This window comes from Narcine bancroftii, chromosome 9, assembly GCF_036971445.1.
Source record: "Narcine bancroftii isolate sNarBan1 chromosome 9, sNarBan1.hap1, whole genome shotgun sequence".
NCBI lineage: Eukaryota > Metazoa > Chordata > Chondrichthyes > Torpediniformes > Narcinidae > Narcine > Narcine bancroftii.
Window position 1 is genome coordinate 82,493,704 of NC_091477.1, and position 25,697 is coordinate 82,519,400.

The window sequence follows — 25,697 nt, forward strand, 5'->3', positions numbered from 1 at the left end:
GTGGTGCATTCTGGTCCAATCATCTGCATCCCATCATTATTTATAAGCTGCTTCATTAAACCCATCAATCAGCTGATAATTAGCAGAGTTAAAAGGAAAGGAACAGTTCAAACCCTGAAACAAAACAAAGTGTTGGAAATATAAACTGAAGATCTTTCATGCGGATTGTTAAAATCATGCAAAATATTAGCTGCCTATTCTTTCTGCAATTTACATTCCTGTGCTCCAATGAGAATAATTTAGCAAGTGGAATTGTTGGAATCAGCCTTCTGCTTAACATAATAGAGTAATATGAAAGGATTCCAAAGTGATGCATGGCTCTCTGATGCCAGGCTTTATTTTATTTCAGAGCCCTTCTCCTGAGAGAGAGACTTACAGTGACTTAGCTTTCAGCATATATTGGATCTCCCGGTCATTACTATTCTCCAAGAGTCGTAGGGTGAAGACGTTTGCTAGAGCTTGACCCTGGTCTTCCAGCTCTTGAATTCGAAGGAGACCTCGGAGGGCATAGTCAAACACTTCATATCTGTCACCACTATAAAAAAATAAAAACATAAATTAAGAACAGTGATGCCCAATAATGCAGGAAATAAGTTCCACACGAAACACATCATCATTTATTTATTATTTAAATACAATTTATTATGAACATGAGATAACATGTTATTCCATTGTTATGATACTGAGAGATCTGAATGCAAGTAATCATAATCCACTTCCTTAAGTTTTTAACCGCCTCTCACAGTAGCTAATGCAACATTTCAAGGCATTCCATTGCTCCAATTGCTTTGAGATTATCAATTACATTCTATTATCCATTTTCCACTTCCACAATAAACCAAAAGAAGGGGAATGGAAAATCTATCCTTTTGCTCTGATATGTGTTTATATATTACACACACACACACGCACACGCACGCACACACACACACACACACACACACACACACACACACACACACACACACACACACACACACACACACACACACACAGTTAGGATAGATATAACACACACACACACACACACACACACACACACACAGTTAGGATAGATATAACACACACACACACACACACACACACACACACACACACACACACACACACACACACACACACACAAGTTAGGATAGATATAACACACACACACACAAGTTAGGATAGATATAACACACACACACACACACAAGTTAGGATAGATATAACACACACACACACACAGTTAGGATAGATATAACACACACACACACACACAAGTTAGGATAGATATAACACACACACACACAAGTTAGGATAGATATAACACACACACACACACAGTTAGGATAGATATAACACACACACACACACACAGTTAGGATAGATATAACACACACACACACACAGTTAGGATAGATATAACACACACACACACACACAAGTTAGGATAGATATAACACACACACACACAAGTTAGGATAGATATAACACACACACACACACAGTTAGGATAGATATAACACACACACACACACACAGTTAGGATAGATATAACACACACACACACACAGTTAGGATAGATATAACACACACACACACACAGTTAGGATAGATATAACACACACACACACACAGTTAGGATAGATATAACACACACACACACAGTTAGGATAGATATAACACACACACACACACACACAGTTAGGATAGATATAACACACACACACACACAGTTAGGATAGATATAACACACACACACACACACAGTTAGGATAGATATAACACACACACACACACAGTTAGGATAGATATAACACACACACACACACAGTTAGGATAGATATAACACACACACACACACAGTTAGGATAGATATAACACACACACACACACACACACACACACACACACACACACACACACACACACATATGGAGATAATGAATGTTGGCATAATTTCTCATTTGAGCAACTAATATCAGCAACAACAAATCATATTTAAGACACAGTCAGATGTAGTGCAAAGCTGCAAGTAATTTGTTCCAAAGTGCCTGAAAAGACAACCCTGTTTGTGTCAGTGTTATATCCTTCCTGTTTCCCATCTTCTAATCACCATTATATAACCTACTAATTAGCACAGAATTTTGGCACAGGTTTGTGCCATAAACCATTAAACCCATCAAATATCCGTTCCTCTACAACAAGAGAATTATGATAAATATAGAAGCCAGAAATTTTGGAATTCAAAATGAAGCAATCCTACAGAACAAAATCAACAATTCTTCAAGGAATGGATTTAATATTTCAAGTGCAAATCTAAAAACCTATCCATGTTACCTGCGGCTTCTTAATAAATGGACAATTCCTCCCTATCTTGGATACATTTAATCTGTGTTTTATTTCCCAGGACTTACTAGGATTGCTTCCTGGTTATTAGGAAGAGGTCGTTGAATAATATCAGGTAGACCGGTTTGAATAATTTCTTCTTGCGAAATGTTCGTGTTGCTTTCTGTCCCGACATTTGTTCAAGTTCACCTTCTTTCAGCAGCCAGCGGGAATGAGAGATGATTGGCACAGACTAGAAAAGCACAGGTTTAAATTAGGTCCAATGATTGATAAAAATAAAGTAGCTGAGGGATGGCCACTGCTGAAAAATCTTTAATAATACGAATTCACTGATGAAAACTGCAGTTCTGTGGCAGCTACAATTCGCAAACTCCTTTATTTATAATCACAAAAAATATTTTAAATTGTCTTTCTCCATTTTATTTCTTGAGCTTATTCGTAGCATTTGTTCTGGTAAAGGTTAGGTTTGCTAGCCTTCAGATACAGACCTCTTCATGTTAGTTCAATTTCAAGTTCAAGTTTATTCTCAGCCGATTGCACAAGTCCAACCTGACAAAACAGACATTGTGCTCTCCAGCAAATAAATAAATTCATTTAAAATATTTTTCCGTACATACCTTAACTTTAAAATCCAGTTTTTTCTCAAAATTGATCAGCTGTTCTGTTCTGTTCATTTTTTTCACACGTTCACAACATTCTTTGATAATCTTCAACAAAAAGAAAACTATTCTTAAAAAGTATAATAATCAATGAATTTTTAGTTGATTCTATATGAAAAATACCAAATAGATAACGTCTGTGATCATCATGGCTGGTTTAATCTGTACTTAAAAATACTTTCCCACCTAGTGGCTTAATGATCATCAAACAATGATGAAAAATTGCCTGGATTTATTTGGCAGGTGCCATGATTTGGAAACTATATTACATAACTGCTTGACCTCGCTGTTGCCGCCTTAGTACTGATGATGACATTTTATTGGAGTTACAATATTCTCAGTGGGCAATCAGATGATTAACACCAAGTGCTTATTATTTATGTCAGATAGAGGTATCGACTCCCCACTCAGTACAAAATTACATCAATGATACATTTTCTGGTAATGACAATGATGTACAGCATTTAATCTCTCCAAGGATGTATCAATTTCTATGTAAGCTTCACTTGTGAAAAATCTGAAACATATACCGACCGGGTAAGCATGGTATATGTGGAGTGATGCTCCCACTCCTGATTCTAGACAAGCCTGCCTTCATTGTTGACTCCTGGTATTCCTAACCCCAACCCTCTCTTTTTGCCAGCACAAAGTATCAAAAGCTAATCCCTTTCATGGGAATCTGGATCCACCAGTCATCACAAGAGAGAGCACTTATAAAACCACTACATTTGCTAACCCTCCTAGTAATGCTCAGCTGAAACAGTGGATGCACAGATAGAAAGGTCAATGGATAACAAGAACTAGGTGAATAATAAACAAAATTAGAATGATACCCCACGGGAAGAGTTTCCATTTCAAGTAAGAATCCCACATTTGAAGCAGATGATATGCTTGCTTAATTGAAATATTTGTACAATAATTTAAAAAATACTTGGAGAAGACTTTTATCAGTTTTCACAGAACCATAGATCCACTACAGCACAGAAACAAGCCCATTTGGCCCTTCTAGTCTGTGCCTAACCATTTTTTGCCTCATCCCACTGACCTGCACCCAGTCCATAGGCTCTCCCATCCATGTTCCTGTCCAAATTCTTCTTAAACGTTAAAAGTGAGCCCACATTCATCACCTTAGCTCATTCTCTGTGTGAAGAAGTTCCCCCTAAACTTGTCTCCTTCCACTCTTAATCCATGTCTCCTAGTTTGTATCTCACCTACCCTCAGTGGAAAAAGCCTATCTATATTTACTCTTGTCTATTCCCTTCATAATTTGAAATACCTCTATCAAATTTCCCTTCATTCTTTTATACTCCAGGGGGAAATAAGTTCAAAATCATCTCTGCATACTTTCTATCTTATTGATCTTTCCTGTAGTTAGGTGACCAAAACTACACATAGAATTCCAATTTTGGCCTCACCAATGTCTTTTACAACTTTATCATAACATTCCAGCTTCTATTCTCAGTACTTTGATTAATGAAGGCCAATGTGCCAAAAGCTCTCTTTACAACCCTATCCACCTGTGATGCCTCTTTCAGGAAATTATGCAGGGTCGGTGTCATGAGGGGGATTCACAGCCCATGCCCCCCAAATGAGTTAAAGTGCTTCCCCCTCCCCACCAACCACCTGCAGTACTAGCATCACTGGGGGGGGTGTGAACTACACTGGGTGATGCCATCAGAAAGGGTGTCTCCAAAATGAATCACGAGGTTTCGTCTCCACCCGCTATAAGCACACACACTTGTCTGAAATGCCAGAGGGAGGTGGAAGTGTGACAACGCGGCAGATGGAGGAGGTCCACGTCAGGTATGGAACCCCCCCCCCCCTACCAAGTGAGTTATTGAAATGCACCCCACCAGATTAGATCTCTTCTGAAGCTGCCTCTGGAATTATATATCTATATTCCCAGGTCCCTCTGTTCTACCACATTCCTCAGTGCCCTGCCATTCACTGTGTACGTCCTTTCTTGGTTTGTCCTTCCAAAATTCAACACTTCACATTTGTCTGCATTAAATTTCATCTGTCATTTTTCAGCCCATTTTCCAGCTCATCTAGATTCCTCTACAAGCTTTGAAAACCCTTCTTCGATGTCCACAATGCCTCCAACCTTAGGAAGAAAAATGCTGGAGACACTCAACAGGCCAGGCAGCAGGTGTAGGGAGTGAGTTAACAATACAGATTGATGACCTTCAATCAGTACAGTGGAAAGTTAAAAATTAGATCTGCTTTAAAGTGCACAGTAGATGGAGAAAATAATGGAATGAAACCATGAGCAACTGAATGGCAAAAGTAGTGGAAGTGCCGGCTGAGAGAGGGTGGTGAAGACTTGTTAATCACAGCTGGTCTGCCTAGAAAAGATGTAGGTAGAATAAAATATTCATGTCAGAGAGGGAGAAGGGGAAAAAGAGGATGAATGGATCTGTGAGAAATAAAAACACAATAACTGCAGCAAATGTGAAGGACAAAAATAAAGATATGATCTATTGGCTTCTCAAGTTCTGATGAAAGTACCTTAACTTCTACAGATGCTGCCTGACTGCTGGGTAGTTCTCCTATTTTATTTATTTAAGATTTCTGACATCAAATGTCTGTTTCTGTCTTGCAGTTTTTTTTAATCTTTCCTTTTCTGTTCTCATCCATCTCCTTTTATTTATATCTCCTCCAAACTGATCAGCTTTATTAATGAATCCCAATCACACTCTCCCCTTTATCAGCACCACCTCGCCATTAATGTCATTCAGTTTTTCTTGGGCTCTAACATTTGTAAACTTCCCCTTGGCTTTTTCCACACCTTCTTTTCCACAAATTAAAAGATGTTTGATTTTTTTCCTTTTCTTGGTTCCTTTGAAAGGTCATTAACCTATAATGTTAACTGGCTTTTTTCTCTGTACAGATGCTACATGGACACATTATTTTATGCATTCTCCATTTTCAATTTAAATGGATATTATTATCTGTCATACTGTTTTCTGGACATTTGTCTATTATGTCTACTTAGATATATGGATTATATAGATTTAGGGCCATTTAGATGTAATATTTCCCTTCTTCCCTTTTCTCCTCACTGAGCTTCATCATCAAATATCAAGCATGATCAGGAAGTTAATGGTCAGAAGTGGTAACAGTGGGGACTATGTGTGTGTCTTTTAGTATATAGAGAAAACTCTGTCCCATACAAAAACACAATGCAACAGTGATCAAAAAATTTGAATATGTATGGTAAAAACAGAAAAGAAGAAAAATTCAACATAAACATTTAAATTCATGGAAATTAATATCAGGAGATGTGCACAAAAAATCTGCAAAATGTTGTTTATACCACATTGTTATTCAATTGAAATGTTAAGAGAAGTTAGTGTTGTACCTTTTCAAGTTCTTTATGGGCATTCACAGCTGTCGTTTCTCTCCTTGACTCTTCCTCGGCTATTTTCAAGATATTCTGACAAAGTTCAATTTAGAGATACAAACTGCTTAGTAGCAACTTCTTACCAACAAAAATTAAATTGACATTTTTCCTGAACAAATAGCAGTTCTCTCTGAGGGAAAGATTGAAAGGTTTCACATTCATGTCTTGTATTCCCTCGCAGAAGAGGAAAACAATGTCTTTATTTTAAACCAGCTACGAAGGACAGGCAGAATGAGTGATAATAAATGACAGTAAGCATTGCTGGGAATCTAATTCTCAGCAATTTTAATGATTTCAATAAAGGAAGCAAATCAAAATTAGATTAATGATTTCCTTAAAAGTTCTTGTTTATAGCTTTTGCAAACATAATCCAATCCCTGATGATTGCAACTGATCTATCAAATAAGCTTTAATCAGCAAAATGTTCATGTTACAATATATGCAACAGAGCCCCTGTGAGAACAGAACCCCTCATTAAGTGAGGAAAAAAATAAATATTTTCATTGGATGAGAAATATTCACATATTCATAACTTTTCAGCTTTTTGTTCAAATACATTTCACTCTGCAGTGGAGCAATGGAGAGGTGGCTTTACCTAATCTAGCAATTTGGAGTAATGTATTTTTGATGCCCCATGAAATGAAGGATTATATTTATTATATAATGATCACTATACCAATAAGTAATTAAATAATTTCATAGAACATTCTCAGGTTGTTACCTGTACTAGTAGTTTTAAACGTGTTATCCTTTGAAAAGGCAAGATGAGAAACGAGGGGAAGGGCAGCCCTCTACATTTGGGATCCTTCTCAAGTTCAGCCATCACATTGCGGAACTGAAGGCTATTTTCCCTTTGAAAAGAAAGTGCAGTGTCAACGGTTGTATTTTAATGCATGAAACAGGTAGTTGGGGTTTGTGCCAGAGGTTAAACTGCAGAAACTATGGAACTGAATCACAATCTAACCCACGTCTGGTTGGATTTTAATGGGGACAGGTGGCTAATCCACTTTCATGAAGTGATCTTGTAATTTGAATATTACACCATTGTTTTATTTTCCAAATTGTTACATGTTGGGCCACTGGGAGCTGGATCTCAGCGATTGGGGAACCAGTCAAATGAAAGGAGGTGAGATGGGCTAAATTAGTAAAGCTTTCACCAGTTTTGCAATACAGTGTGTAGGGCAACAGTAAGAATACTTCCTCTGAATTGAATGATCTTCCTGAATATCGCTCTGCCCCAACTACCACCTGTTCCTTCCAATAATCCATTACTTTTCTAAGACCCTCACTTCTATCATCCCTCACCACCTCCCACCATTCCCCTGCACTCCACACAATATGTACCCTTAATTGTCCATAGCACCCCTCATCCATGACCTCATCTATTTACCTGCATTTGCAGGCTTCTTTATAAACTGCTGAAGGAGGAATATTTCCCATCATCAGCTCAACTGGGAACTCCTCTGAATGGAATTCTGAAGCTAGCTTTAGCAGGACATCATGGACGCCCTTTCTTCTCGGTTTAATATCCATTAAACAGCTGCACTTCCATCACCTCCAAATCAACAAAACAAATCCTCTCTTACAATTTGCACAGGAAAATGCTGATTCTGGAACCTGAAGCCAAAAACATTTTTATTTTTCATTTTAATTTTAGAGGAGTGAGCATGGCAACAGGTGCTTCCGGCCCATGAGCCCATCCCACTCCAATGTGACCAATTAACCTAGTGTAAGGTAAAAACATCATGAGATGGGACCGGAGAAGGAGTCACCCAGTACTAAGGAGTTACAGAATGCAGATGTGACCTTGTACACTTAAGATAAGCTTTGCACTAACAAGAATGATGTGCAGCAGACTAACAGAGAAGGGTAGCAACAGCTAATTCATTGGACAATGTAATGGTATGATAATTTACTAAGTGCGTGTCCTGGGGTATAAAAAAAACACCACTTGCTGATATCGGGAGAATGCGCCTTCTCCAACTAACACTGTTAGTTGCAAATGTTACAATCCGGTAATAAAGAACAAAGAACCTTGATTTCAACTCAGTCTGGTGTCTGACTCACTCATTCATGAACAAAGCAGACCTAACACTAGTCACCCCATACATATTTGGAATATAGGATGAACCCCATGCAGACACACGGAGAGCATACAAACTCCGCATGGCCAGCGCTGGATCTGAACCTAGGTCACTGGCATTGTTTTAGCATTGTGCTAACCACCACACAAACTGTGCAGGAACTCAGCAGGTCAAGCAGCATCTTGATGATGGGTTCCAGCCGATTCTTCAGCCATTCTTTTTGTCCCATTGATGCTACTCGTTCCTTGAGTTCCTCCAACATTTGGCACCCTACAATATCTTATAATCAAGGTAACATCTCTGTAAATTATCATTCAATCATATTTCAATTTCAACAATAGCTTGTTTTTTCCTTTATTGATCCAATGCCTTACATATCACAAGATTTTGCATCCTTACTATTTATCCTAAAACACTTCTAAATGTTATACACTTGGCTCAATGACCAAATGATGTTTATAAGGAGCAGATGATACTTGGTCGGAAATACGGAGATGAGGGAAACACAAGTCATTTGAGGCTCTGGGGATCATTTCAGGTTTGTACTACTTAAAGAAAAAACACAAAGAGCCGCATGTATACCCTGCCAAACCATGTTGGGTTCTAAGAAATGAGAGCCTCCATGTACGTGAGCATTTTTAAAAATTAATTGTAAATACACTGTATAAATGATTTTGATGTTTGAACGCTCCAAGTGTATATCCCAAGATGTGTATAATACTGACACTAAGAAAAACAATATTCATGGCTTATCAGAACTACCATAATTTACAAAAGCAATGTTAAGTGTCACTCTATGCAATTAAGAAGAAGCTCAAATTCTACAAAATCTGAAATAAAATGATAAAGCTGAAAAGTAAATCAATTTAGTAAAATCAAAAACGTCAGGCTCTGTCTGTGGACAGAGAAAGATGAGAGTCAATGCATCATAACTCAAGATCATTAGATATATTTAAGGTGGAGATAGATAAACGTGAAAGATTCAGAAATAGAAGGTTATGGGAATGGCACAGAAGAGGGATGAGGCCAGCTTAAATCAGCAAAGATAATGAATGGCATGGCTGCTTTGAGAAGCTGGTGACCCTCTCCTATGTTCTTGTGTCTTATGATTGTTCAAGAAAATGAGCTCCAGTGAAGAGTCATGAGAACTGAATCATTATCTCCTGTCCCCAGATGCTGACTGACCAACTGTGTTGAGAAAAAAAAGCTTTGAAATTCAGGCTTGTTTGCTGAAATTTACTATGGGTGGGATGCTACTGTTATATTAAGGTTTGAGAGTGCAGTTAGTCTCTCTCTCTCTCTCACTCACACACACACACACACACACACACACACACACACACACACACACAAACATACACAGAACCATAAGTGAAACATACATTGATCGTCGGTAGGCAGCCTCCTGATAGGTCTGGTTTGTGACGTATGGGATGTAGACATGAAAGTAACCAACCGTGTGTTCATAGACAATATCACAGACATCTGAGATAACAACATCTTCTTCCACACGGTTCCTCAGGTCTTGAAAGAATCTGAAAGTAATAATTAATCTATCTTGTAATATTTGCCGACCATTAAAAAATCTAGCAATATGTACTGCTAAAGATTGTGAAATTGGGTATTGGCATATATTCAGGTACTTGCTGTTAGACTTTGTTATCACATTATATATTGTTAGAACTGTGAGTGGGAATTCCTATAGTCAGGAGAGCTTTCAAGGAGAGCTCAACATGGAAAGAACAAGGTAAAATTTAAATAGCTAGAAGATAAGCGAATGATCTCTCTTTGTATTAAGAATTTATTTGACATTCATTTATTTTCCTGTGAGAGATCCTGGCAAGGAAATCATTTATTGCCATTCCCTCAGTCCTTCTTGAACTGCCTCAGCCTGTCTAGAAAAAAGACTAGTTTTGGGCAAGAAGTTTCAGGATTTCAACCCAGCAATGATGAATGAAATACATTTCCAAACCAGGATAATGTGCGACATAACAGGAAACTTACAGGAGGCAGTATTCCAAAACATTATGTGCGTTATTTCCAGGAAGCCAGGATTGCAGGTTTGGGCAGTGCGATTGAAGGAGCTTTGGTGAGTATCTGGAGTGCACTGAGAGCAGCATGCTGCAGACAGAACTAAATACTTCCACAACCAATGGATTGAACATGAGCTCTTCACTACTTGCCTTAACTAGTCACTAAGTTGTTGTCAAGAGGAGATGCTAAGGACTTTCTCATCCTCAAAGGTGGACCCCAGCACATCAAGTCCAAAGATAAGACTAAAGTGTTTGCAACCACCTTCAGTCATGCTTTCAACTTCTGCTTCAGAACCACCTACCTCTCATCAAACGTTCAATGCAACTATCTGACAACTATCCAGCAATGTCAATCCTATGGTTGGTTTGGTGACTCACATGGTCAGATTGTGTGTAAATGGCAGATTTCTGGACCTGACAGACTCTAGTTTGTATTTTATGACAATCCTGGAGTTTCATGGGCACAGACATGACATATTTTATTACAAATTGTTTCTAATTGAATTTAAATTCCTCAGCTGGCATAGCTCTGATTCAATAATCTAGGCTTCTGTGCTCCTGAAACATCAGCACTGGGTTACCATATCCCCTTCCTACAATGAATGGCTCCACTTCTGATTCCTTTCCAGAATACACAATGCAGAAGTGTTCTAATAATAATCTCCACTTGCCTAGGTACATGAGTGTAGTGAATTGGGATTCACCAGAAGTGTGCTGTACTGACGACTGGTCCCGCCTCCTGGCTCCTCTCCCAGGGCCCGTATATAACCCTGGTTTCCCTCCTAAACTCAGAACCCTCCTGAAGCCTGTTCATGAACCCTACCTGCGTTGTAAGATAATAAAAGTGTTTGTTCTCCCTCCAGTCAAGTGTAAACGTTTATCTGCACCACAATGAGGTTCCATCAGAACTTGAGTAGCTCAACATTATCCAGAACAAGGTGGCTTGTTTGGTTAGTGTCTCACTAATCAATCCAGTTGCTTAGTTCCTCCACCATTGGCACAACATGGGAGATTTGCCTAGTCTGCTTTATTCATTGAGGAGTGGAATTGAACATTGGGTGATTACCTGCATTCATCCCCAGATCTAATGTTATGATGGAAGATGGTTGGGCTGAGAACACAATTCTGATTAATTCCTGTGGTGATATCCTGTTGCTCAGTTGATAAACTTCCAAAGGCCACAATCATTGCTTGAAGTATCAGAGGGAAAATGAGAGAAATATTCTTCACCCAAGTGGTAGTAGGGATCTGGAGCTCACTACCCAAATGTGTGGTGGAGGCAGAAACCTTCATCAAATTTCCTAAGTAATGGTTGCCCTTGTAGAACAGTGACCTGAAGAGAATATTTTAGCACACCCATAAAGGGCCAAATGATTTCCTTAATGTCATAAATTGTCCAATGATTTACCAGAGTACATTCCGTGCCCTTGCTTTTCTTAGTACTTTTTCCCAAGTAGAGTTCAGTATAGATAAGTATTGAGTCTTCAGCTGACAGAAGACTATAAATGGCAACCAGCCCTGGATTCTAATATCAATATTGAACACTCACAGTCCCCATGCACCACTTCCTTCATTAAACAGGTTTAATTTCCCAGCTGTTGTGGTAGGATTTGAACCTAGATTTTCAGATCAGGTGCCCTGTTCAATGCATCACAAAACCTGTAATCTAACCTTGAAACTATTATTCTCAAATGACTCTTATATAACTTCCTTCACAAGTTTACCTCACACTAATTATATTATTTCCGAGATGCTGAAGACAATCAGTGCACAGCAATACCCCAAAATAATAACTTAAGACACAGATAATCTCTTTCAATCTGGAGACAGGTAAACTGATATTAACCAGAACATAGATATATCCTTGAGTTACCTCAAAATATATCAGGTGTTAACTCTCAGATGTGATGTTAAATGGTATTGACTGGTCAAAATATGATTCAGTTTATGATGAAAAAAATTCCTTAAAATGAAATCAATGAGACATTTTGGTAAGTCAGATTTAGAAGACTGTGTTGCTCACTTACCTTTCACTAGTTGCTTTGATATCAAGGATGTTGGAGAAAATATGATGTTTCTCAATGGGACTGAGTATCTCACTGAGTTGTTCCGATTTCATGAAATGGAAAACCAATATCTCCAGACTTTTGAAATAAGAGGCTTCAGATGTGACAAGCTCAAACATTGCCTGAAGAAAATGGGGTTGAGTGATACAATTAAGTTTATGTGGTCTTAAATTATTTACAATCATGAAAAATGTTAACACTTTCTTAAAGGTTTTCTTCTTTCAACTGCTGCATTTTTCATACAAATATCTTTTTTTTAAAGACATAAGATTGCATATTGATTGTTCATCTGCAAACTGATGAATGCAATTGGTATGTACTTTCATTTTATCATTCACCCTACTCTGGAGCAGCTGTGTACCTGCCATCATATGTACAGTGGAAAATTGATGCAGTTCATATCATATGTCACAGGGAGGCAGTGCCCCTACCTCTTCCTCTTGTTATCTGGAGAGAAAAAAAAACACTTCTCCACACCACCCACATTTGGAAATATCCCCCTTTTTTTATTCTAATTTACTTCTCAGTCTTTATTCTGAGTTCCCTTTCATGCCATTGTTCACATTTCCATATATGACGCACATCTTGGCTGAGAATTTCCAAACTATTAGCAAGAATTCAATGTGCTGAAGAACCATTAGATTATAAGATTATTTGACATTTAACTCATTTGTTGTTACTGTTTTTGTATCGTGACTTTTATTCATCTATTTAAACAAAAACATCATTATCTATCTAACCTCTAGAATCAGGGCAGGTTTAACATTCTCTAGTTACAATGCTATATTCTATTGGAGATAATTATTTTAATTATTTCTCTTTACTACCATTGTGAAGGAACATCTGTTGTTTTCATTTACAACTTAATTTGAAAATTCTTACAAGAAAGGGATCTCAATTTCAAAGCAAATTGAACACCATTTTTTGTTAGCTAATAAACTTTTCTATCACGGTACTCAAACAAAATTAAAAATATTTTAATGACAGTAAATAAAGTTTTCTTGAATTTTGAAATAAGTGTAATGTTAGTAGTGAATGCATGGAATATTGCAAAAAATTGAAAATAGCCCAGATCTCACTTTAAAATTCATCTTATTGAATTTATTCCAAGACAAATTTGGAATAGGTTGAAGGATCACATTGGATAGTTAATTCAAGGCACTCCAATCACCACCTGGATTGTAACTTTCATTTGCCACTTTTTCAGGATGTATTACCCTTGGGAAGGCCCATTGGATCATTGGTGAAGATTGTTCCATGGTGGTCCCAGGCCAGGAGATCCAGGATTTGGACCCAATGTTTCCAAGTCAGGGTGATGTACAGTGCATGGGGACGATGTTTCCAGGTGCCTGCCATTCTTGACCTTTTGGAGGCAGAAGTCATGTATGGAAGAATCCTGGGTTATTGTTCAATTAAGAAAATTTTTTAAAACTTGCCTTTCCTGTGTTGTTTCCAATACTTTCTATGTGATTTATGAGATTTATAGTGATCCCAGTGGAACCTGATTTTGCTGTCCAAAAGAAGTAGTATTTCATACATCTAATATTATTCACTGGGTTTTGTAATTTTGTGAAATTAAAGCAATAAAACCAATGGAAGCATTTTGAGGAAGAATCAACAGGTTTATGGAATGAATAAAACACTGATATGTGAAAGTACTGTCAGGCCTTATTTTTACTTGTAGCTCTTACCTCCTGGAGTTTAATTTCCTTGCGACTGAGAGTACTTAACACAGTGCTATTTCTGACTTTCTCTGTGTTCTGCCATAATTTCATGCCCAGGTTATTCGTGCTCTGGCTGAACTTAGATTGTAATGGCACTTCAGCAGGAATACTGGAGTCTGTTTTTACTTCCAGAGGCTTGGCTTCATTTGCAAACTCTGTCTTGTTCTTTTCAGAGCAATCCTGCATCCGCCTTGTCTCAATTTCTTGATATGTACTCTTTTCCCGGTATTCCTGATACAGAAGTTCTAGGATAAAACAAGTTAGTATCTTAATTTTTTTAGAAATATTTGATCCCACAGATTGACCGGGCATTCAAATATTAAGCTTAATATTTGACTAGAACCTCTGACTATTGGGTCAAGGGAAACAGCAGATAAAGTCCACGGTCTAGATTATTAATTCACTTTATCTATGGATGGTTATAATGAACAATTCAGGATGAATAGAGTTGGCTTGTGATTGAATTAATATCTTGATCCTTATCCCAACATAAAAGAGACTGAAGTATTCAGTAGCAATATATTTATCGATAGAAATCTGATAGTTTTCAAAGACTGCACTCTCCTGTACTTCAAAGACCCAGTGAAGATTACATTGAAGCACAGAAACCTATTCAGAATGATGCACAATGTGGATCAAGCTTCTGATCTTAATATGAGTCCCTAGTCATCAGTTAACCTTTGCCATCAAGAAATTGAATAAATGGCTCCTAAGATAGTTCCCACAGGAAAGAGAAATAAAACAGAATAATTTAGGCCATTTATGTGTGGTTCCAAGTTCTCTTGTTTATGGCCAAAAGCAGATTATCTATTCACGCTTACAGCTGAGTTTCTTTTATTCATTCACAGACATGGGCTTTGCTGGCAAGTGGAGAAAATTGATTTCCCACTATTGGTATTTCCTGGCCTGGCTGACTTTTGCTTGTAAAGCCATTTCAGATAATCACAGCTACAAGTCAAGTCAAACCAGGTAAGAACAGTGATTTTCTTCCTTGAAGAATATTAGATAAATGAATTAGTTTTTACAACAATCCAATAGTTTCATGGTGGCAACAGCTCTTTGTTCCAGATTTATTTAATGATTTGAATTTTCATTCTCACAACTATCTTGGGAGGGGGGGGGGGGTGGTGGAACGCAAGCTCATGCCTGAGAAGATATTGTCTCAGTCTCTGGAGTCTTGACTAATAGACTAACCATTTGCTGCTTTAATCCACATGATTTATGTCATTGGGTAGCAAATAAAAGAGAAAGGCTGAATAGCCTGCTTTTGGTGCTGTAGCATTCTATGGATCTATGGATAGAAATAAAAGTCCAACAAAACCCAATTAAAAGTAAAATTAGGAGATGGCAACACCTCAAGAGAAAGGCTTCAACTCTTCAAGCTCCACCTGTTTTGAACTCTGTACCCCGACAGTACAATCAAGAAAATCTGGCCTGGAAAAATGTGAGCCACTGACATTGCTCAGGTGTTACTTTAGGCACAGTGTACACTTGGGAAAGGGTCAGAGATGAAGCAGTTAACTTTGAAATGTGGGAAAACTCCAGGAAAAGAGCCACCTTGTTTCAGAGTTACCCTTGCAGGAGGATATTTGGAGAGAAGCCTCTGATTGGAAAAGTGGCAAAGGAATCAGTCTAAATGATAAGGCCATGGAAAGGTCAAAGGTTTTGATCCCTTTAGCCTGGGAAGCATTGGTAAGACCGCTAGGGAGAAATTGATGAAGAACAAACAATAGAGTTACTGGGCCCCGCTCAAAGCCAAACTCCCATCAGAACATTTCTTAAATTGTGCTCATATTTTTAGGGAGGCAACTTCCCTTCCCTAATTAAGAATGCTTGGGTTGTTTCTGAGTGAGGGTCAGGAAAGCTGGCATTCCCTCTGATCTAGTCACTATCCCCACACATGGCGTAAATCACACACACCAGATGTGCCACAAGTTAGACAATTATTCATGCTGTTTTACCATCTGCTAACCCCATTTGAATATTGCCAGCTACAAAGATCTCTAGCGGGAGGTCCCTTCAAGAGCCTAGGTCATGGGCTTCTTGGCTGAGATGGACTAAACTAGGATTACCCACTTTTCCAGATTCCCATTGTATTCCTTGAAATGTAACCTAAATCACACTGCAAGAAATCTGGGAGGAAAATCATGTAGAATTTTCATACATACTTAGATATGGTCTGAGAACTTTATATATGTCTGGAAAATCCATGGTTCTCCCAAGTTCTGAAACACCACTAAGACTCTCTCTCATCAACTCTGATCATAATGCCCTGCATTAACTCCATGTTGCCTTATTTTATAACTGCAATCAAATGGTGCTGTGTAACGATGTCTGGAACATGCCCAACCCAAATTGGCATCCTTCCATCACTGCTGTCCTTTATTACTCTGATATGACATGAATGAAACAACAAGTTGCTTTGTGGGTGTGACTTAGAATGTTGAAACAATTAGATTATGCAACTGTTGGAAATGTAAGGAGCAAAAGTTTAATTGCTTACACAGAATGGCATGGTAAAAGATATTCAGTGTGCCCTATATAGGCTAAAAAAAACTTTAAGGAATGTCAGCTTTTTTATTTTTGAATAAAATATTATGCAAGTTCAACTTTATGTTACTAATTTACAGTGAAAACAGCTGCCATGCAGTTAGTTTGTGGGAATGATGAGACCAGGATCACGGTTCAGACCAGGACCAGGGTGACATAGTTGGCAATAGCAGTTAGTGCAACGCCTTTACAGCCCCAGCAATCGGGACCAGGGTTCAAATCCCGCACTTCCTGTAAGGAGTTTGTACCTTCTTCCTGAATCTGCATGGGTTTTCCCTGGGTTCCCGGCATTCGAAATGTACTGGACGTGTAGGTTAATTGGAAGTAAACTGGGCGGCATAGACTCAGAGCATTGGGGACACAAAGGACACACTGAGATGTGCAGGTCCATTATTGCAAGGCCTACCTGTCCAGCATCAGCATTCCAGCTCCAGGGAGAGGTAGAGTTGGTGAATGATGGGGAGGCAGAGGGGAATCAGGTAAAGGTGTTATGATGAGGCAGGTGGTGTGGTGGTGGGGTTATAGAATAGGGAATGAGCTAATTGACATAAGTTAATTCTTCATAAATGGTCTGAATTGGAAACCTTCAATTCACATTGGTCCTAACAGGTCGTGGGACAGGCTTTTGTTTACAGTTTCTTCTGAGGCCCTGAAGCAGAAAATAATTTCTTTGAGGAAACTGCTACTTTGCTCTCACAGATGCTAAGAGTCATAGGACAGTAACCATAGTAATCTGGTATACATCTATTTGCCACAGAGGTAAATAAATCTCTCACTATTAGTAACCAGTTGTTCCATGACATATCACCATGTAGTAAGAGCCTCACAGCCCCAGCCATGCTCAAGATTTGGGGGAACTTGGCGTGGTCTTCCAAACAGAATGCTGACAGCTTTGTCAGTGCGTGAGCATGTCATAGCTCCCAAAACCAAACTCCCAACTGTGGGCAGATGGTGCAGAGTGTATCAATATCTGAGGAGAGATGAAAGCTGAGGGAGCGACCCTTGACTAAAGTCTGCAGCAGTGTGTGATGGTGGCAAGTGGAAAACCACCAAATCCAGCAACCAAGGAGCTGCCAACTGTGGTGCTGAGGGAAGAACCTTGATTCTTGTATCCAAGATATCCATATATTCTACCCAGAGGGTGATCTGGAAAAAACAGTCCAGCCTCACAATGGAAGGTTTTCTCAGGAAATGACAATTACAAATGATAAGCCCCATACAGAGTTGATTATAAAACCACAAACTATCAAACAGTCTATAGTTGCGCTATTTGCAGTAATCACATATCTACAGTATTTATATGTGGAGTTGATACAGACTTGTCTCATTGCTAAATAATTTCTACACATGCCTGTGCTGGAGTAGGACCAAATCAGCTGCAAATAAACAATGGAGCAGGTAACTGGTTCCGAGTCAGTGGGGTGGGGCATGTTTCCGTTGAGATAATTGAAGATTTGAGTCAAAATTTGGCTCCTAGTTGGATTGGTATAATTATCAAGCCTACTAATGCAGAAGAACTTAAGAATACTCACAACTGAAATTTAGCCTTCTGAAGCACCAAGTGCTAATAACTACTTACTATTGTTAATTCACCTCCCACACATTGTCTGGTTCAGTCACTCCCCTAAACAAACAGCCAAGGTTTCAAGTGTGTGCATTATAAAGTCAACAGAAGGTGGGGGGATACAAATTGAATGTTTAAGTTTACTCAAAATCCTGAATGTTTCCATCTGAGGGTGAAAGCTAATGGAAAAGTCTCTTTCAATTGCATTAGAAGAAATAGCTTGAAATAGTCCAAGACATTGTTCATTCATGGTATCGTACCTATGTTTTCAATGAAATGCCAAACATTCTTGAACCTGGATATGGAAGCATTTGCCGTCGAATTTCCATTTTGTTGTGAGCTTGCATCAAGAAATCTAAAATGGCACAGGAAGAGATAATAGTGAGTCACACAGAAATAGACAGATAGCAAAATATTAATTTCCTTCCCTCACTACATTTAACTGCACCTGCAGTTCTACCCTTTAATACGTGACATCTTTCTTTTCCTTTCACCTGTCTTGTGACACCACCACATTTTCCAAACGCTTGCTCCCTGTGGCTTTTTCAACTGTGCAGTGACCTCTCCCAGACAGCTTGCACACACAAAGAAGTAAACAATCTGAATCCATTATATAAGATGCTAAGGAATGAATGAGATTTGTGTGATATTTCTCATTGTCCAGAAGATTAGAGAGTTAAATGCACGGCTCAAGGATTGGTGTGGGAGAAGTGGGCTCCAATTTATAGGAAACTGGCTCCAGCTTTGGGGAAGGAGCAAACTGTTCAAAGGGGGATAGGCTTCTTCTGAAACGTCCTGGTGAATTGCATTACTGTGCACTGTAAAAGTAAAAGAGAAGAGTGTGGATAAATAAAAGCAAATGTTAAAACAGAGAAGCAATTGTAGAGTGAATAAAAGCCAACTGCAAGGGAGGCAAATTACCAGATTTAAAAAGCACAATGGGTAGAAGCGCACTTTATCTGAATTTCTGTAGTATTTGAAACAAGGTCAGTGAAATTGTGGCACAAATCAGTACAAAGGGGTATGATTTAGTGGACATTACAGAAACATGGTTGCATGGTAGAGAGGATTGGGAATTAAATATCCAAGGACATCAGGTAAAATGGAATGGCAGGCAAGAAGGTAAGGGAGGTGGGGTAGCATTCTTAGTTAAGGATGAGAACAGGACAATAGTGAGAGATGATGTAAGATCTAAGGAGCAAAATGTTTAATCCAAATGGTTATATGGTTATATGGTTATTTGGGTAGAGAAAGGAATAGTAAAGGGGGAAAAAAAATCACTCATGAGAGTTGTCTACAAACCACCTAATAATAATAGTACAGCGGCATATCATATAGGCAATAAACCAAGAAATATCAGAGGCATGTAAGAATGGAACAGCAGTCATTATGGGGGACTTTAACATGCACCTAGACTGGGTGAATCAGGTTGGTCAAGACAATCTTGATGGGGACTTCATAGAAGATTTTAAACACCATGTTACTGAACTGACAAGAGAACATGTTTTCTTGGATCTGGTCCTGTGCAATGAGACTGGTAAAATTAGCGATCTTGTAGTTAGGCATCCTCTTGGAAAGAGTGATCACAGTATGATTCAGTTCTAAAACCAGCATGTTATGCCTAAAGAAGGGAAAGTACAAGGGGATGAGGGAAGAGTAGACCAGGCTATATGGAGGGTCAGTTGGGGAAGAGTGGAAGATTTTCAGAGGTTTTTAAAGCTGTTGAACAAAAGTATGATCTAGTTAAAAGTAAGAATGGGGACAGCCAGCCTTGGATAACTGAGGAAATAAAGGAAGACATCAAACTAAAAGCACTTGTGTACAAAGCAGTGGGAAACTAGAAGATTGGAAAAACTTTAAGAAGCAGCAAAGAACCACAAAATGAGAAATAAAGAAAGCAAAGGTAGACTATGAAAAAAAGATTTGTACAAAATATAAAAATGGACAGTAAACCTTTTTATAATTAAATAAAGCACATAAAGTGGACTCTTTGAAGATGAGAAGGGAGAGTTGATATTAGATAATGAGGAAATGGCTGAAGCTTCGAATGACTATTTTGTGTCAGTATTTACAGTGGAGGTCACGTTGAACATGCCAGTGACAGATGTTATGGATGTGATGGGAGGTGAGGACTTAGATATAATAGCTACCACTAAAGAGGTAGTACTCGTGAAATGTGAGTGTCTAAAGATAGATATGGCCCTTGGTCCTGATGGAATGCATCCCGGAGTACTGAAAGAAATGGCAGAAGTTATAGTTGAGGCTTCGGTGCTAATTTACGAAAGTTCTCTGGACTTTTGGCAGGACCTGGTGGATTGGAACATGGCAAATGTCATGTCACTTCAAAAAAGGATGCAGTCAAAAGAAAGGGAACTCTTGGCCAGTTAGTTATACATCTGCAGTTGGGAAAGTGCTTTCAACTATCATTAAAGAAGAAATATTGAGGCATCTGGAATAAGATAGATCCAATGGACAGCATAGATTCACAAAGGCAGGTCCTGTCTGACAATTATAGTGGAGTTATTTGAGGATATAATGAGCACAGTGGATAGAGAGAAGCAGATGGGCATCGTTTACCTGGATTTCTAGAAGACATTTGATAAGGTGCCACATAAAAGACATACAGAAGATAAGGATGCATACATAGAGTTGGGGGTGATATATTAGCATGGATAGAGGATTGGTTAACCAATAGAAAGCAGAGAGTTGAGATACAGAGATGTTTTCTAGTTGGCTATCAGTGGTGTGTGGTGTGCTGCAGGGGTCGGGGCTGGGCCCACAACACTTTGCGAATAATCTAGAAGAGGGGAGAGAGTGAGCATCTAAATTTGCTGATGACACTTAAATTAGTGAAAAAAAATAATTTGTGCAGATACAGAGAGTTTGCAGAAAGATATAGATAGGTTAAGTGAGTGGGCAAGGGCTGGCAAATGGAGTACAATGTTTGGAAATGTGAGGTTCTCGACTTTGCAAGGAAAAATGGAAGATTAGAGTATTATTTAAAAGTCACTGTATATGTGTGAAAAAGAAAAAGTGTATATCATGGCTAATGTGATTTATGGTGTGAAAAATAAAAAAATTTAAAAAAAAATAAAAGAGTATTATTTAAATGGCTAGCAATTTCAGCATGCTGCTCTGCAGAGGACTTGGGAGTCCATGTGCATAGATCACAAAATGTTTGCTTGCAGATGCAGCAGGCTATTAAGAAGGCAAGTGGAATGTTGGCCTTTATTGCTAGAAGGATTGAATTTCAGGAGGTTATGCTGCAACTGTACAATGTACTGGTGAGACCACATCTGGATTATTACATGCAGTTCTCGTCTCCCTAATTGAGGAAGAATGTACTGGCTTTGGAGTCAGTGCAGAGGAGGTTCACCAGGTTGATTCCAGAGATGCAGGGGTTAGCCTGAGAAGAGATTGACTCACCTTGGACTGTACTCACTGGAATTTAGAAGAATGAGTGGAGATCTTATATAAACATATAAAGTTATGAAAGACATAGATAATATAGAAATAACTAAGCTGTTTCCATTGGTGTGGAGAACAGAACAAGGTGACATAGCCTCAAGGTTCAGGGTAGTAGATTCAGGACAGAAATGAGGAGGAACTAATTTTCCCAAAGGTTGATAAATCTGTAGAATTCGCTGCCTGTTGAAGCAGTAGAGGCTCCCTCAGTAAATATGTTTCAGACAAGGTTGGATAGATTTTTACTTAAGGGATATGAGGAAAAAGCAGGTAGGTGAAGTTGTGCCTACCATCAGATCAGCCATGATCTCATTGAATAGCAGGACAGGCTTAACGGGCTAGATGGCCCACTCTTGCTCCTATTTCTTACATTCTTATGTTCTTATTGCTCCAGAGGTACATCTGTTAAAAACTTGGCAAGTTGGATATTATGTGTACAATTTACTTCATCTATCCATTATTCTGACGGTATCTGGGTCGTATGTCCATGGATCAACTGTTTTCCATGAACAGCTACAGACACCTATTGCCCACTTTCACATAAATTTTACAGCATTCTATCTTATAGTGAATGTCATCAGCTAGACTTGTTGCATCCTTTAGATGGAAAGATTCTTGCCCAAAATATTGTTGAAAATTTGAATGGATCAACAGTGGAGTAAGAAAATGGGGGAGATATGTAACTTGAAAGAACAAACTAAGTGATTGCCACCTAGAACATGAGCCACACTTATTTCAGATGCATTCTTTGATTCCTTTCCCTAAAATGACTGTGATTTTGGTGATGGAGAGGATTACAATTTCAGTTGCAGAAAGACAGGAAGTGAATGCTTCCCGTGTCTTTGCTGAACAATGCACAGCATATAGACCAATACACCTTGAAGGACACAACCCCACAGCAGCCATAGGGAAGCTGCATGAAAGAGTACTATGGAAATGGGACAAACTGCAGGGGAGAACAGACATAGTGATTGTCATTCAGGGCGGATGCTACCCAAGCAAACTACTGCCCTTTTGAGGTCCCGTGCTGTGAGTAGTCCCAAGCCATTGTGATATGCAGAATGACCAAGGAGGCAAAGATTGATGTACTGAAGTACATGGAATATAAAACCTGCAAACAGTTTAGGAGCAAGGAAAGATCCTTGAAAATAGATTGTAATAGGTATCAGCTTTGAAAATAATTTGGTGACTAACTCATTGTCAGAATGGAGATCTTCTCATTTGTGATGAATTAATTCATTAGATTCTAATTATTCTAAGATGGTGACACTGCCAGAGCTGCTGTAGCGGCAGCACTGTCACTGGTGCGGACCTGCCGAGAGCAAGGGTGTGGAGATGCAGTGCTCCCACGAGGTCCGGCCGCCCAATTGACTGCCGTCATCTCTGCACGGGCTTTGAGGGAGCCAACGGTGGTTTTTGTTGAAGTCCCGTGACCGTGGGTCTGTGCCCAAGATGGCAGTGCCTATTAATCGGCAGAGGACCAGAGGGTGTGAGAAGATCACGCATTGTCTGAGAGGGAGAAGCAGAGGAGATGACCTTGTGGGGACCACGGCGAAGAACCAGTGAGGGGGCTCTGCCACTGAGGGACCAGTGCATGCGGTGGGCTGCTGGTGACTCGAGGCAAGGAACCCGTGGAAGTGGTGGACTGCTGGAGAATGCCATTGGGAGACTCACACCGGGCTGTGGACTGCTAGAGACTGGCTCGAACTAGCTGGAGGGGTACCAGGTATCGGAACAGGGATGCGAGGAGATGCAGAGGGAGCTGGAGGGTCACTGACTGGTGTTGGAGGTCTGGATCTAGAGCTTGGATTGCCAATGGTTTGGACTGGACTCTGTGTGGCTGCTGAAGCGCTGGAGTTGAATCTATGGACACTCGGTGATTGTGGGGGTGGGGGGCCTTTCTTTTGCTTCTCTCTCTCTGGCTGTAAGTCTGACTGTAAAGACTGAAAGAGGTGCTTAGGCAATTCCTGCCGTTGGCGAAGCTGTCAGGTAAAAAGAAATTTCATGTAATATGATACTGTTTTATCACTATGACAACAAATTGAATCTTGAATCTTGTTCTTGAATTGGGATTTCAGTGTGAGGGTCTATTTGTTTTGTATGATTGTTCAAAAATCTACTTTGTCACATAATCAGTGAAATCATTGGTAGTGCCTGGCACTGTGAAACCATCCGTTGGGCTACCATTCAGTTCAGTTTTCCAATGGACATGAGTTCAGCTAAAAATTATTGTTAGCTTTCTTTAAGCTGGACCAAAATCACTTTGAGGTACAATTACACACAAAAACTATTTGCTAATCCATCCGATTGCCAACTTGTACATCTCCTTAAACAGTTAAATTAAAGAATTGAAAAATAAAAATTACAAGGTCGAGAAGGTTAAGTCAAATCAGAAAAACAACTGGGAAACAATTAATTAATCAAACCCCCCCCCCCCCCCAAATAAATCATGTTTTCAAATTGATAACTAAAAGCTGAAAGGCTGTGACTCCACACTTCGTACAAGTTAATTTTCAGTTTCTGAAAGGTTGATTAGAAAATAATGAGCAATTATCAAGTGATTAAAAATATACTTACGCGTGTAATGACATGATTTAAATTTCTTTGGTGAGTTTAGTCTTTTTCTACTGAATAAATATAGCAACTTCACACATTTAATATGTGAGAACAGCAAAATAGAAATGCAATTTTTGCAACATTGAAGGTAGAGCAGAGAAGCTCACAACAACCTTGGGTTATTTGCTGCTTTAAATGTCTGTTACTCACTGGAGTTGCTGAGTCTTTTGTGCATTGATAATGGTGAATAATGCCACCACACCATTATCTTGACATCAAAATTTGACTCAATAAATTGGAGACGCCAATTCTGAAAAATTGAAAACTTTTCTGACTATCAAATTAAAACTCCATTTTGACAGATTTACTATGGATCAATGGGAAATAACCCACTTTTTCCACTTACATCAGTTATGAACTCAAAAGGACGCCCCTAAAACATCACTGCAGTTCTTCTAGATTCCTGGACTTCTTCCCTTATAATGTGCCTTATATGAGATTCTACTTCAAAGCTGTGGTGGGGACGGAAGGGAGACGGGTTGGGGGAGGAATCACTTATGTTTGAAGGGCGGCATAATTATTAAAACAAATATTCCGTTTTTGATTCGAAGATGTGGAGAAGAAAAACAAATCTCACTAAAATGGGACATAGAAAAAGGGAGTATAGGAATTTCTGAAATATGGCGTCAGAACTTTGTTGAGTTCTGTTCAGTATCATGTTACAATCGCACTATTATTGGATGATGGGATCACCTTTCATTTCTGCATGTCAAAATTAGCAGAGCAAAGAAGGCAGGCAGAGAGGAGTGCTGATTCGGCCATCAGGAGTGCAATTTACATTGCAATTTGACTTGCGTTTTCCCTTTTCTAAGTCATTAATTCTGAGCCAGCCTTTCCTGCAAGTGCATATTCTTAAGATTTAAAATCAACCTTTAGCTCCTTGGGATAAAATGATAATGTTCACTAAAGTACCATTTTATTTATTTCTATTTGAGACTTAAAACAGAAAAATGCAAATTTTATTCATTGAAATCAGTGAAGGAAAATCACTGGCCAGATTTAGGGTTAAAATCATTTTGTATTTCAGAGTGGGATTTATGGACTTCAAGCGAAATAATCTTGTTTAGGAAAAAATAGTGTTGAAATGTGATGTTTTAAAATTAATTTTTAACTCTATGTTAGGGTTCCCTGCCCAATAGAAATTGCATTAAATATGCCTTAATGCATTTACTCTTAAAGCTTATGATGTCTGGCTGAATATGAAT

The 25,697-nt window shown here is 38.9% G+C and overlaps 1 protein-coding gene across 1 annotated transcript in view; it reads right to left on the reverse strand.

Annotated features, from left to right (window-relative positions):
• The window catches only part of LOC138742348 (ephexin-1-like), a 73,793-nt gene that overhangs the window by 14,908 nt on the left and 33,188 nt on the right, over nt 1–25,697 (reverse strand). The window contains 9 exon segments of the mRNA XM_069896647.1: nt 377–535; nt 2,397–2,560; nt 2,946–3,035; nt 6,349–6,423; nt 7,112–7,241; nt 9,857–10,009; nt 12,535–12,695; nt 14,265–14,542; nt 18,672–18,766. Of these exon segments, the coding sequence (XP_069752748.1) occupies nt 377–535; nt 2,397–2,560; nt 2,946–3,035; nt 6,349–6,423; nt 7,112–7,241; nt 9,857–10,009; nt 12,535–12,695; nt 14,265–14,542; nt 18,672–18,766 (1,305 nt within the window).